Source organism: Anser cygnoides, chromosome 30 (genome assembly GCF_040182565.1).
Source record: "Anser cygnoides isolate HZ-2024a breed goose chromosome 30, Taihu_goose_T2T_genome, whole genome shotgun sequence".
NCBI classification, from domain to species: domain Eukaryota; kingdom Metazoa; phylum Chordata; class Aves; order Anseriformes; family Anatidae; genus Anser; species Anser cygnoides.
The window spans coordinates 3,061,817-3,074,325 of NC_089902.1; the positions used below are offsets into that span (position 1 = coordinate 3,061,817).

The following is a 12,509-nucleotide window of genomic DNA, read 5'->3' on the forward strand; positions in this document are numbered from 1 at the left end:
GATGCTCCCTGCTCTCTCCGGCCAGGCACGCACGATCCACCTGCTGCTTTTGTCTCCTAGGTATTGAACAGGGAAGATGCACACGGAGTCACACAGCCAAACACCCCTCACTCAACCGAGGGAGCCCCTTCCCAGGAACCTTCCCTCTTGGGACCTCCAATGGAGCAGAGCAGGCTCATTGGGAGTTGCTGGGCAGAGGCAGCTGCAGTGTACAGGACACTCAGCAAGCACAGAGCAGGGCTCCACACACGGAGACAGACAGAGGTCCTCTTGGAAAAAGGGAACATGAGGCTTTAACTGGGAATTAACTGAACTTTTCTCAGAGACTTTACGCATAACACTCTCTCTATATATATTTTTTTTTCTTTCTCATTTGGCAGTGTCCATGACCAAAGTCAGGAAATGGCCAACAGCAGCTCTGTGAGCGAGTTCCTCCTGCTGGCATTTGCAGACACGCGGGAGCTGCAGCTCCTGCACTTCGGGCTCTTCCTGGCCATCTACCTGGCTGCCCTCCTGGGCAACGGCCTCATCCTCACCGCCGTAGCCTGCGACCACCGCCTCCACACCCCCATGTACTTCTTCCTCCTCAACCTCGCCCTCCTCGACTTGGGCTGCATCTCCACCACTCTGCCCAAAGCCATGGCCAATGCCCTCTGGGACACCAGGGCCATCTCCTATCAAGGATGTGTCGCACAGGTCTTCTTTTTTGTCTTCTTCATTGGAACAGAGTATTCCCTTCTCACCGTCATGGCCTACGACCGCTACATTGCGACCTGCAAGCCCCTGCACTACGGGAGCCTCGTGGGCAGCAGAGCTTGTGCCCAGATGGCAGCAGCTGCCTGGGGCAGTGGCTTTCTCAATGCTGTCCTGCACACAGCCACTACATTTTCCCTGCCCCTCTGCCAAGGCAATGCTGTGGACCAGTTCTTCTGTGAAATCCTCCAGATCCTCAAGCTCTCCTGCTCAGACACCTACCTCAGGGAAGTTGGGGCACTTGTCTTTACTCTTTCTTTAGTATTTTTTTGTTTTCTTTTCATTGTGCTGTCCTATGTGCAGATCTTCAGGGCTGTGCTAAGGATCCCCTCTGAGCAGGGCCGGCACAAAGCCTTTTCCACGTGCCTCCCTCACCTGGCCGTGGTCTCTATGGCTGTTAGCACTGGATTGTTTGCCTACCTGAAGCCTCCCTCCATCACCTCCCAATCCCTGGACCTGGTGCTCTCTTTTCTGTACTCAGTGGTGCCACCAGCACTGAACCCCCTCATCTACAGCATGAGGAACCAGGAGATCAAAGATGCAGTGAGGAAAATATTTCTATACATGCTTCTTCATCATCAATAATGACTGCAGTATTGTAATTATTATCATACCATTTTTGTCATTATACTTATTATCAAAATGTAATATTAGAAATAATCCTAACAGGACTACCTGGTTATTTGGGAAACTGAGAGAATGATTTCCTTAAGTATTTTTATTAATATTTTAACAACATTTTATATTGATAGAAATAATGTTATTCTTATCCTTCTGCATAACAAGTTTTAAAAATATTTTTAACCAGTCATAGAGTCATGGAATCACAGAATGGCCTGGGCTGGAAAGGACCTCAAAGATCATCTAGTTCCAACTCCCCTACCAAAGGCAGTGACACCCCCCAGGAGATCATGGCTGCTCAGGACTTCATCTAACTTGCTCTTGAAGACCTGCAGGGATGGGGCATCCAATACCTCTGTGGAAAAACCTGTTCCAGTGCCTCACTATCCTCTGAGTGAAAAATTTCCTTCTAACCTCTAATAGCAATCTCCCTTCTTTTAATTTAAAACAACTTCCCCTTGTCCTGTAATTATCTACCTGAGTAAGGAGTCCTTCTCCGTCCCTTTTATAAGGCCCCTTTAAGTATTCAAAGTCTGCAATGACATCACCCCAGAGCCTTCTCTTCTCCAGACTGAACAGCCCCAACATTCTCAGCCTTTCTTCATAGGAGAGGTGCTCCAGCCCCTTGATCATCTTTGTGGCCTCCCTCTGGACCCACTCTAACAGCCCACATCCTTCTTGTGCTGGGGGCCCCAGACCTGGATGCAGGATTCCAAGTGGGGCCTCATAAGTGCAGAGCAGAGGGGGACAATCACCTGCCTCTAACTGCTGCCCACCCCTCTCTTGATGCAGCCCAGGATGCACTTGGCCTTCTGGGCTACAAGCGTTCACTGCTGGTTCATGTCAAGCGTCTCATGCAGCAGAACCCCCAAGTCCTTCTCTGCAGGGCTGCTCTCAATGAGTTCTTCTCCCAGCCTATCCCCATGTCTGGGATTTCCCCGGCCCAGGTGCAGCACCTTGCACTTGGACTTGTTGACCCTCCTTAAGTTAACATGGACTCAAATTTCAAGCTTGTCCAGGACCCTTTGGATGGCATCCCTTCCTCTGTTGCATCCACTACACCCCTCAGCTTCGTGTCATCTGCACACTTGCTGAGGGTGCACTCTACCCCACTGTCCCTGTCATTGATAAAGATATAAAACAGTACCGATCTCAGGATAGACCCTGAGGGACACCACTCACCACCAGCCTCCACTTGGACATAGAGCCGTTGACCATCGCTCTCTGGGTGTGACCTTCAAGCCAACTCCTTATCCACTCAATGGTCCACCCATCAAATGTGTATCTCTACAATTTGGTGACCAGATTATCATGGCGGACTGTGACAACACAATTCCAAGTAGATGACATCAGTCGGTCTTCCCTTGTTGTCTGATGTGGTCACTCCATTGTAGAAAGCCATCCAATTGGCCCAAAACAATTTACCCTTTGCTGAAGCCATGCTGGCTGTTTCGGATCACTTTTTTGTCTTCCATGTGCCTTGACATTGATTCCAGAGGATCTTTTCCATGATCTTGCCAGGCACAGAGGTGAGGCTCACAGTTCTGTAGTTCCCTGGGTCTTAATTTCTACCCTTCATCAAAAGTGGAGTGATGTTTCCCTTTTCCCAGTCACCAGGGACTTCACCTGACTACCAGGACTCTTCAAATATGATGGAGAGAGGCTTGGCGACTACATCAGCCAGTTCCCTCAGGACCTGCGGTGCAAGTCATCAGGCCCCATAGACCTGTGCATGTTGAGTTTCATCAGGTGGTCTCGAACCTGCTCTTCACTTCCAGCAGGTGGGACTTTGACCCCAGCCTCCTTCTCTGGGTTCAGGGAAATGAAAGACTTGGGAAGCCTGACTGGCAGGGAAGACTGAGGAGAAGACGTTGCTGAGTCCCTCAGCCTTCTCCATGGCTGTCATTACCAGTTCACCCTTCTCATCCACCAGAGGGGGTACACTCTCCTTGGCCTTCCTTTTCTGAGCAATGTATCTGTAGAATCTCTTCCTTTTATTCTTTGCCTCACTTGATAAGCTCAGTTCCATCCGTGCCTTGGCTTTCCTTACCCCTCCGTGCACATCCAAAACAAAACCATGTGTGAGGGCCTGGAAAAAGGAACCCTGGACCAGAGAAGCCATTCGAGAAACAAAACTTGTAGGTAGGAAGCGCAGTTTTGTGGAGGTGCAGAGCTGATGGGCACATTGTGAGGGATGCTCCTAAAGACCTTGTGCCCTTTTCCCTCCTGACTACAATGCCACTTCCTTCTCAAGACTAGAGTAGCCAGCAGAGGTGAGACAGATATTCTGGGATCATGAATGTCATCAGAAAGCTGATCCCAATAAGATATGGGGAGGTCAGGATCAGCCTGGACAAGAGAGATGTGAGATTTTGGGGTGGGAAGAAGAGCTTGGCCAGCAGGAATTAATGATTTCGTAGAGGTAAGAGTGGTCATGTAATGTTGATGCTGCAGTAACGTTGACTTAAAGCAGTCACGTATGGCCCTTACCTTACTTGAACCAGGAATTTTAATCCCTAAACCTAAATGCTACTCCAGCACTCTGAAAGGAATCCATTTTCTCTCTTGTTCGCCCTGATCCCTTTTCTTAACACTAGCATTAAAATGCTCTACTTAAAACTAGACTTCTTGGCAGACCTAAAACACCCCTAAACCACAGAGCTTGTCCATACCTTAACCACAGACCTGACACCACAAGCAGAACACCAAACACTCCCACTAAAACTTTGCTTAATCTTTAACACAGAAAGTGAAAAACAGGTACTGAGGGGGCTAGAGAGAGGTCAGCTCAGCCTCAGGATCTCCTGCCCAAGAAGGAGGAATGTGACTGTGTCTTTGGATACATGCTTATCCAATGTTGATAAAGGGCCAATTACCTTAAGAGAACTCTCAAAAAATATTATGACAATCTTTTGTTTTTCTTCTGTATTATTACTTTCTTACAAGTATGAAAATATATTTATTTAAATATTTTATAGGTATCCTCTAATCTATTGATTATTACATTTACTTTGATCCAATACTATCACATAGCTGTGTAACCGGGCATCATGGGTACTTAAATACAATAAAAGAATCCAAAAGAATTTCACTGTTTCCAAGTCCTATCTCTTTTCTTCTTCTGGAGCTGGGGGAGCAGCCCCAGCACGCAGGAGGGGCTCAGAGCCCAGAGCCCAGCTGCCACAGGAAGGAGCAGCCCCGCTGGCCCTCGCGGCTGCCCCTCGCTGCCCGCTGGGCTCTGCCTCTCTGCTGCCTTCGGGTCGGGGCTGCTGCTTCCCTAGAGCCATGGCCATGGCCAGCAGCAGGACGTGGCCTTTCCACTGCTGCTCTCTTTTTGGTTCCTCATTGTTTTCTTGTGCTCTTGTATCTGTGTTAGTGTTGAGGTCTCATGTACCTTGGTGACAGTCCTGTTGTCTCTGCAGTGACATCCCTGTGGCTGCAGGCAGCAGCAGGCACTGTGCAGCCCTGGGTCACAACTGGCCTCCCTGCTAGCACCACAGTAACAAAAGGGGCTGCTCAGGGCAAACCCAGAAGCCTGGGCACCTCTTCCAAATGTGCTATCAGGAATAGAGCCAAGGGGTTGCTCCCTGCTCTTCTGTTTTCTGGGCTTCTTCATGGAGGGAAGGGCACAGGCTGAAAGTCCCAGGGCGGTCTGTGAGGGACCAAGGGCAGGACTAAGAGCTCCCTTTGTGGCAGTACTTGCTTAAGGAGATGACAACTGATCCTAAACTCATCTGCATGGGACTGTGCCCCCTCAGTGGGGCTGATGGCAGATTCCAGCCTGGAGAGGAATCTGGAGCTGGCAGGAGATGTCAGGGGATCTCTGGGGACAAGGAGCTCAGTGGGTACTGACTAGAACCTCATAAAATGACCGTGCAAGGTAGTGTCTGGTAACAAACAAGGTGAATCTGAGGAGTGCATGGGCTGCCCAGATTGGTCAGGCTGGGTCAGCTGTCACAGCAGGTTCCACTCCCGGCCTCTTGCCCACCTGCAGCCAACTCACTCCTGGGGCAGAGTGAGAAGCAGAGAAAGCCTTGATGCTGTGCAAGCAATGCTCAGGAACAGCGACCACAGCCATGGCTAACCAAAAATTCTCTGGTCACCTATAGAAAACACAGCACCACAGGGCTGCTCTGCAGAGAGTATCTCTGTCCCAGCCAGAGACAGTAGAGGGCCCCACACTGGACAAGAAGGCTCCTTCTGAGATCTGGAAGGAGCCAGGAAGTCCTCATAAACACCAGGACAACTGAGAAAGCCCAAAGGCCCTTCTGAAGGGTCACTGAGTGCCACCTGAGAGGCAGTGCTGTGCAATGGGGAGGGGAAGGAGAACAACTTGTGTGAAGGCTGTGAGAAACGAGGAAATTGAGGGCTTTAGCAGATCCTTAAAGTCCTGCCTGAGTCCCCAGATGGAAAGCAATGTATGTCTGTGGGTGGAGGAGGAGGAGGCGAGTCCCAGGACAGGGGCAGGGCTGAAGGGCCCTGCGCGAAGCTGGGCTGATGGAGAAGTGTCCACCTTGCGTGTGTGCCTCAGCCTGGGAGAAGGGGCCTGCCCGCAGTGCGGGATGGCTGGGCTGTGCTCAGCCAGGCCCCAGGAGCTGACCTTGCTCTCTTCCTCCCCGCCACTCCCCACACGGGGCAGGCCCTCAGGAAACACCCCTGAGCCTGGAGATGCACCAACCTGCTGCGGTGAGGTGCCACTACTACAGGGGAAGAGGGGAGGGTTGGAGAGACACGTGGGGCCTGTGGGAAGAGTGGTGTGGCCTGGGGAAGTGAGGGCCTGGGAAAAGTTACCCTGGATCCATAGGAGCCATTCTGGAAAGAAAACTTGTAGGCAGGAACAGCACATTTCTGGAGGTGCAGAGCTGCTGGGCACATTGTGCAGGGTGCTCTGATGGACTTTTGTGTCCTTTTCATTGGGTCTTAAGTGCCACTTTTCTCAGAAATAGAGTAGCCAGCAGAGGTGTGATGGATACTCTGAGATCATGAAAGCCATCATTAACATGCCCCTAAGAAGATGACTGATATGGGGAGGTCAGGAGAAACCCAGGGCAGGAGAGATGTGAGATTTGGAGGAGGGAACAGGGTCTTGGCCAGCAGAAATTAAGGATTTTGTAGAGGTAAGAAGGTTCAGGTTATGCTGATGCTGCTATAACTGTGACTTAAAATAGTCACACGAAGCCCTTCACCGGCTTCAACCAGTAAACTTAATGCCTAAATTTAAATGCTACTCCACACCCTGACAGGAATCCACTACTCTTATGCCTGAGCTCAAAGTATGCACTGAAGCCAAAACTCAGCCCATAGCCTCTTTCCCTTACCCTTACTCTCTTGCTTACCTTGATCCCTACCCTTAAAACAAGATTTAAATGCTCTATTTAAGCATAGACTTCTTGGAAGAACTAAACAAAATCCTAAATCACAAGGCTTGTCCATACCCTAACCACACACCTGACACACCAAGCACAACACCAAACCCTCCCACGAAAACTTTTTTAATCTCTAACCCAGAAATATGAGACCTAGTCCCTAATCCCATTCATGAAAATCTAACACATAAAGCCCCTGTCCCTGTGCATTAACCTCCTCACCTTCAGCCCCTCTCCTAACCCTTAACTTAAGGTGCTTGGCCCCTTGGGGCAAGGCAGGAACTGTGACAATTCTCTGCAGTCCCATGGCATTCAGAGATGGATGTGAAGGGCCTTGGATCTGATCAGCTTGTGGGCCACAAGGAGGAGATGGGTGGGAATGCTCTGAGGAGCTCAGCTCTGCCTCAGGATATCCTGCCCCAGCAGGAGGAATGTGACTGGGGCAGTGACTGGGAGGTCACTTCTGTCTCTGCAGCTGATAGGGCAGCAGCAGGAACGTGTCACGCAAAGGGACTGTGAGGTCCCTTGTGTCTGGAGGTGGCAGGTCAGCCTTGGCTTCTCCCTGGGATCTGCACTTTGGGGCTGACATCTGCCAGTGGCCCTGCTAGGCCAGCAGAAGGCCCCTGCTTGGCATGCTGCCTGTGGGATCCCCTCTGCCTCCATGCCCAGGAGGACCCAGACAGAAAGAAGGCCCGCACAGGGGTTGTCCTGTCCCTTCTGCTTGAGTCCAGGACTGGACAGCAGGAGGCACAAGGCTTGGCTGTGTCTAGCCAAGAAGCTGCAAGGCCAGCAGCAGGCCCAGGCCTTGGGAGATGCTGGTGAGGTGACTTCTGTCTGCTTGGCTGACAGGCCGCAAGGAGCCTGGTGGGTTGGGATGCCTGCTTCAGGAGTGGTTTCCACCCTGATGGAGCTTTCCTTGGTAGGAGAAAAGAGCAGGAGACAAAAACTGCCACAAGGTGCACCTTGGAAGGGTGGCACTGGCCACAAGGAGGAAGAAATGTCCCTCATAGGGTCGTGGCGTGGTGACAGACGTCACCCAAAGAGAGTCTATGATCACACCAAGGCTTTGTGTTTCAAGGAACAGCTGGTGAGAGTTGAATAGACATTGGTGAAATGATGTAAAGTCCTGAATGAGAGCAAGGTGGTGGACAGAGATGGGTGTCTGCAGACTTCAGGGAAATAGGGAAAAGTGTGGGACAGCATAGGAAAGCCTGCAGAGGAGAAGGCAGAGGGTCCTGTCAAGAAGGGAAGGCCCCAACAGCCCTGACGTTTTTGTCCCTTTGCCTAGAGCTTCTGAGGAGACGAAATATAGTCATTGCAATGGGGCCTCTTTGCTTCCTTGATACCCTGTGCAGGGGTGGGGAGGTGTCCTAATGAAGTTCTTCTCGTGGCATCACACTGCCCACCACATCAGACAGACCCCAAGAAGAGCCCTGAGCCAGACGGGGGGGTGCAGGATCTCCCCTCCCAGGGGCTGGGGTCAGGCCTTGGCCCTTCTGCTTCACCAAAACCAACCAAGACTTTTCTCAGCACAGCGCTTTGCCTGTCTGCAATCATGGCCTCCAATGATCTGCCCTAACAAGTCCCTGGGGAGGCTTTGTTAGGAACAGCCCTCAGTGGGGCCCATTAATACTCCAAGTCACTTCAACTTTTCCTCCTGACTTTACCTTCTCAAGCAGTTGCATCATTCTCCTCTCAGTACCCAAGTTTCACTGACTCAGCACTAAAATACACCATGGAGCTCATTAAAATGCAGAATGTCCTAAGCAGCCATATCTCTCTCACAGTTCTCTTCACGTCTTCAAGACTTGTGTAGGTAATTGGAGAGCTTTCATGGTGTAGTTAAGGAGGAAGATTTCAAAGAGCATCTAATAGAAATCTTTCCTCTTTTTAGAGACTGAATTTTGTTGCATTTCAATTTGGAGCATCATTTTCCCATAGTTATTGGTCTAGGGTTACTCCTTTGAAGCCCTGCTTAGGTAGGAAGAGCAGGGTTTTTCCTATGTAAAACCAACAGGAAATCATGCTGCTATTTTCAAAAAAAAAAAAAGTTCAAGTTCCTCATTTTGTTTCCTCCAGTGATGTTATCCTTCCCATAAGAATGACTGTACATGATATTACACTGATTAATAGGAAATTTAAAATCATAGTGTTAATATTAATCCATACCATACTAATTCAATGAGAAAGAATGAGTTTCTTGCTAAGGAAACCAGACTGCTGAGAGATGGGTGAGCTGGAACTCACTGAAACTCAAAGCAGCAACTGGGTTGGTGAGAGCGGTCTGAATGATCCAAGAGTAAGGGGAGGGCAAGCCAGGAGAACCATGGGAAGTGCATAGGTCCAGACAGGCAGCTGGCAAGGGGACATTCGGCAGGGTCTGTGTAATCAAGATGGGTTTCATGCCTGGAAGATGAGGGAGCACACCATGATAGACAAAGTGATGACAAAGCAAGTACAGGTGAACACCAGGATTTCTTCTCCTGTCCTGAATATACATCCTGAAAATTTCTTCATGATAGAAATTATCATTCATGTGAGACATTTAATGGAAGGGATTGAATCATTTGAGCTGATGAGTAATTGCTTTATTAATTGAGTACTAAAGAAATTATTGGGTATTCGGGCAGAATTTTGCTGTCCGACCACAAGCAACCAGGGAAAACCTCCTGTGGTCCCATTCTGTTTGAGGCACTTTCCTGGACCAGCAGATGTCAGAAAAGACCTTCAGGAGACCGGAGCCCTTTGGGAAAGTCAGGTGGAGCCAGGTGGAGTTCCCAGGGCACCTCCTCTGCCAGCAGTGGTCTTTGTCCCTGTAACTGCAGCCCAGCCCAGCACTGGAAGGGAAGCCCAGCACTAAAGGGAAACCCCTTCAAAGACAAACCCCTTCTTCTGTGGGTTCCTAGGATAGAGCTAGATTTGAAATGGCCGTTGGAAACCCATGATACACTTCCTTATTCCTACGAGACACTTGAACATCCGTTTCCCTTCCTGGGTCATCTCTAGCAAACTCAGGCTGAAAAACACCAGTATAGCACGCTTCAATTGGCTGAGGCAGAACCCATCAGCTTGCCCCACTTTGGGGAATCATCCCCTTCCAACTAGGGATATGAAAGTGAAAAATGTGAAATGACCCGTCAGGTCAAAGCACAGAGTAAGGGAAAGTCACACAGATTGTGCTGGAGTGTCAGAAGGCAAAAAGCACTGCACTGTGCCTCAGAGTAATCAAGGAGACCTAATCCAGTTCATCTGTGAGATAAAGCAGAGTGAAGGACGTTGAGTTGTGGCCTAACATGAGGAAGGATGTACATGACTGGTGAAGGAGCTGTCTTTTTGTGCCATCACCAATGCAAATTACACAGGAACTATATCAAATAAAGGTAAGCTGTCCCACCCTGGCCCTGTCACACCACGGGGCAGCGGAGGGACCTTTTTCACTTTCAGCCTCTTCTTCAGAGAGGCTTTGCCCTCTCCCTGTGCACCACGGGGCACAGCCTGGCCGTGGACACTCCGTGAGCGCCGTGCAGGTCGTGGCAGGCTGCGGTGAGGGGACGAATGCCCTGGGCCCCCTTCCTGCTCTGCCCAGGCCAGCAAGGGCCCCGAGCGGCCTCGTGTCCCCTGCCCCTGCAGCTCTGGGCTCCCTTCCCCAGCCCTGGCTCTGCAGCACCAAGCCCTGCTGGGAGCCCTCCCCTGCATGCTGCCACCGCTCCCTGACGCTGCTGGTGCCCTCTGCCGGGCACTGCCCAGCCCAGCCCAGCCCCTGCCCACCTCTCCCCACCTCCCGGACCTTGCCTGCTCACACAGTCTTGGTCCTTTCCTACAGTTCACTGAAGGCCTCTGAGTCCTTTGTGCTGTGACCTCGCTGTGTGTCCTGGCACTGCCGAGCTCCCATCAGCCCGTGCATCCTTTGGCTTAGCTCTACTGTGAAGACCCACTCGCTGCCCACCCAACAAAAGGCACACGGCATCCCAGGTGAACCCTTAGGGTATCCTGGTGGCTCCCAGTACCTCCTTGATGCCACCAGCCCTGTCACGTTTCAATCCCAGGAAGCTGCTTCTTGACCAGTCAGGGCCTCCAGGGGCACTGGGCATCCGCCAGTGAGGACTCAGTCCAGCCCTGACTCCCTCACCCCCCACCCCGTGCCCTCCATCCCCTGTGTCCCGGTGGCACCCAAGCACAAGAGTGAGGCCTTGAGCCTGGCATTCCCTGAGCATCTTCTGCACTCCACTTTGGGAAGAAGAGCCCTGAGCACTCAGCAACTTCACTTTTATTGACAAGATGCCACAATGGAGGTCAGGTGTCATTTAGGAATAAACACATTCAGAGAAAGCCTCTGGGTCACACAGAGGGTTGGTCATCTGGAAAAGAAGAATGAAAGCAAATATTTATCTGCAAACAGAATTTTAAAGAATACGTACCTAAAGGTCAAGAATTGCCTGAGATTAACTTGAGTAAAACTAGAAAAGGGAGATAGCCAATTTATTGCTAAATAAATATTACCACTAGAACCAGTTTCTTCAGTGTGTCTTTCAGGTCCTGGTTCCTCATGCTGTAGATGAGGGGGTTCACTGCTGGAGGTACTACTACATATAAAACTGCCAGCAGCAGGTCCAAGGATGGTGAGGAGATGGAGGGAGGCTTCAGGTAGGCAAACGTGGCAGTGCTGACCATCAGGGAGACCACAGACAGGTGAGGGAGGCAAGTGGAAAAGGCTCTGTGCCGGCCCTGCTCAGAGGGCATCCTCAGCACTGCCCTGAAGATCTGCACATAGGACAACACAATGAAAACAAAACAACTAAAGACTAAAGAAACACTAAACACAAGTGCCCCATCTTCTCTGAGGTAGGCATCTGAGCAGGAGAGTTTGAGGATCTGGGGGATTTCACAGAAGAACTGGTCCACAGCATTGCCTTGGCAGAGGGGCAGGGAAAATGTAGTGGCCGTGTGCAGGACAGCATTGAGAAAGCCACTGCCCCAGGCAGCTGCTGCCATCTGGGCACAAGCTCTGCTGCCCACGAGGCTCCCGTAGTGCAGGGGCTTGCAGATGGCAACGTAGCGGTCGTAGGACATGACGGTGAGAACATAAAGTTCTGCTGATATAAAGAAGAGAAAGAAAAAGACCTGAGCAGCACACCCTTGATAGGAGATGGCCCTGGTGTCCCAGAGAACATTGGCCATGGCTTTGGGGAGAGTGGTGGAGATGCAGCCCAGGTCGAGGAGGGCGAGGTTGAGGAGGAAGAAGTACATGGGGGTGTGGAGGCGGTGGTCGCAGGCTACGGCGGTGAGGATGAGGCCGTTGCCCAGGAGGGCAGCCAGGTAGATGCCCAGGAAGAGCCCAAAGTGCAGGAGCTGCAGCTCCCGCGTGTCTGCGAATGTCTGCAGGAGGAACTCAGTGATGGAGCTGCTGTTGGACATCTCCTAATTCTGGTCATGAGGTCCTGTACAAGGAGGACAAAGGCAGTGATAATGTACCACAGGCATATCAGAGGAAAACTCTTTCCATTTTCTCACTTAAATTCACCAAAAATTGCCCTATTCCAGGCAGATATTTTGAAGGTCTCTTTCATTGATTTTGCCTGAGAGTGTCTCTGGGAACAGGGGACTCATCTGTGGGCAATGCAAGAATCAGTCCTGCACTGCAGCCAGAGGTAGTAGCATCGTAGTAACATGGTAGTAACATGTTAGGAACAGGGTAGGAACATGGGGTAGTCTCAGATTCACTTTACTGCTGATATCAAAGAGACTTCCCCAGTTTTGCTCCTAGTTCAC

General features: G+C 50.8%; 2 protein-coding genes across 2 annotated transcripts; one reads left to right on the plus strand and one right to left on the minus strand.

Moving 5' to 3' along the window:
• Positions 1 to 402: 402 nt before the first annotated feature.
• On the plus strand, positions 403 to 2,360 carry LOC136787692 (olfactory receptor 14I1-like). The gene is made up of 2 exons (XM_066985005.1): positions 403 to 817; positions 2,167 to 2,360. Exons 1-2 carry the CDS (start codon positions 403 to 405, stop codon positions 2,358 to 2,360), a joined length of 609 nt encoding a protein of 202 aa, XP_066841106.1.
• An 8,865-nt stretch (positions 2,361 to 11,225) lies between these two features.
• On the minus strand, positions 11,226 to 12,185 carry LOC136787693 (olfactory receptor 14J1-like). The gene has a single exon (XM_066985006.1). The coding sequence runs from the start codon at positions 12,153 to 12,155 to the stop codon at positions 11,226 to 11,228; it is 930 nt and encodes a 309-aa protein (XP_066841107.1). The 5' UTR covers positions 12,156 to 12,185.
• Between the last annotated feature and the right edge of the window lie 324 nt (positions 12,186 to 12,509).

Coding starts and splice junctions, on each gene's coding strand:
- LOC136787692 (XM_066985005.1), top strand. CDS start 403: ATGGCCAACAGCAGCTCTGTGAGCGAGTTCCTCCTGCTGGCATTTGCA. Junction 818..2,166: donor CCTCGTGGGCAGCAGAGCTT/GTGCCCAGATGG, acceptor CTCTTGATGCAG/CCCAGGATGCACTTGGCCTT.
- LOC136787693 (XM_066985006.1), bottom strand. CDS start 12,155: ATGTCCAACAGCAGCTCCATCACTGAGTTCCTCCTGCAGACATTCGCA.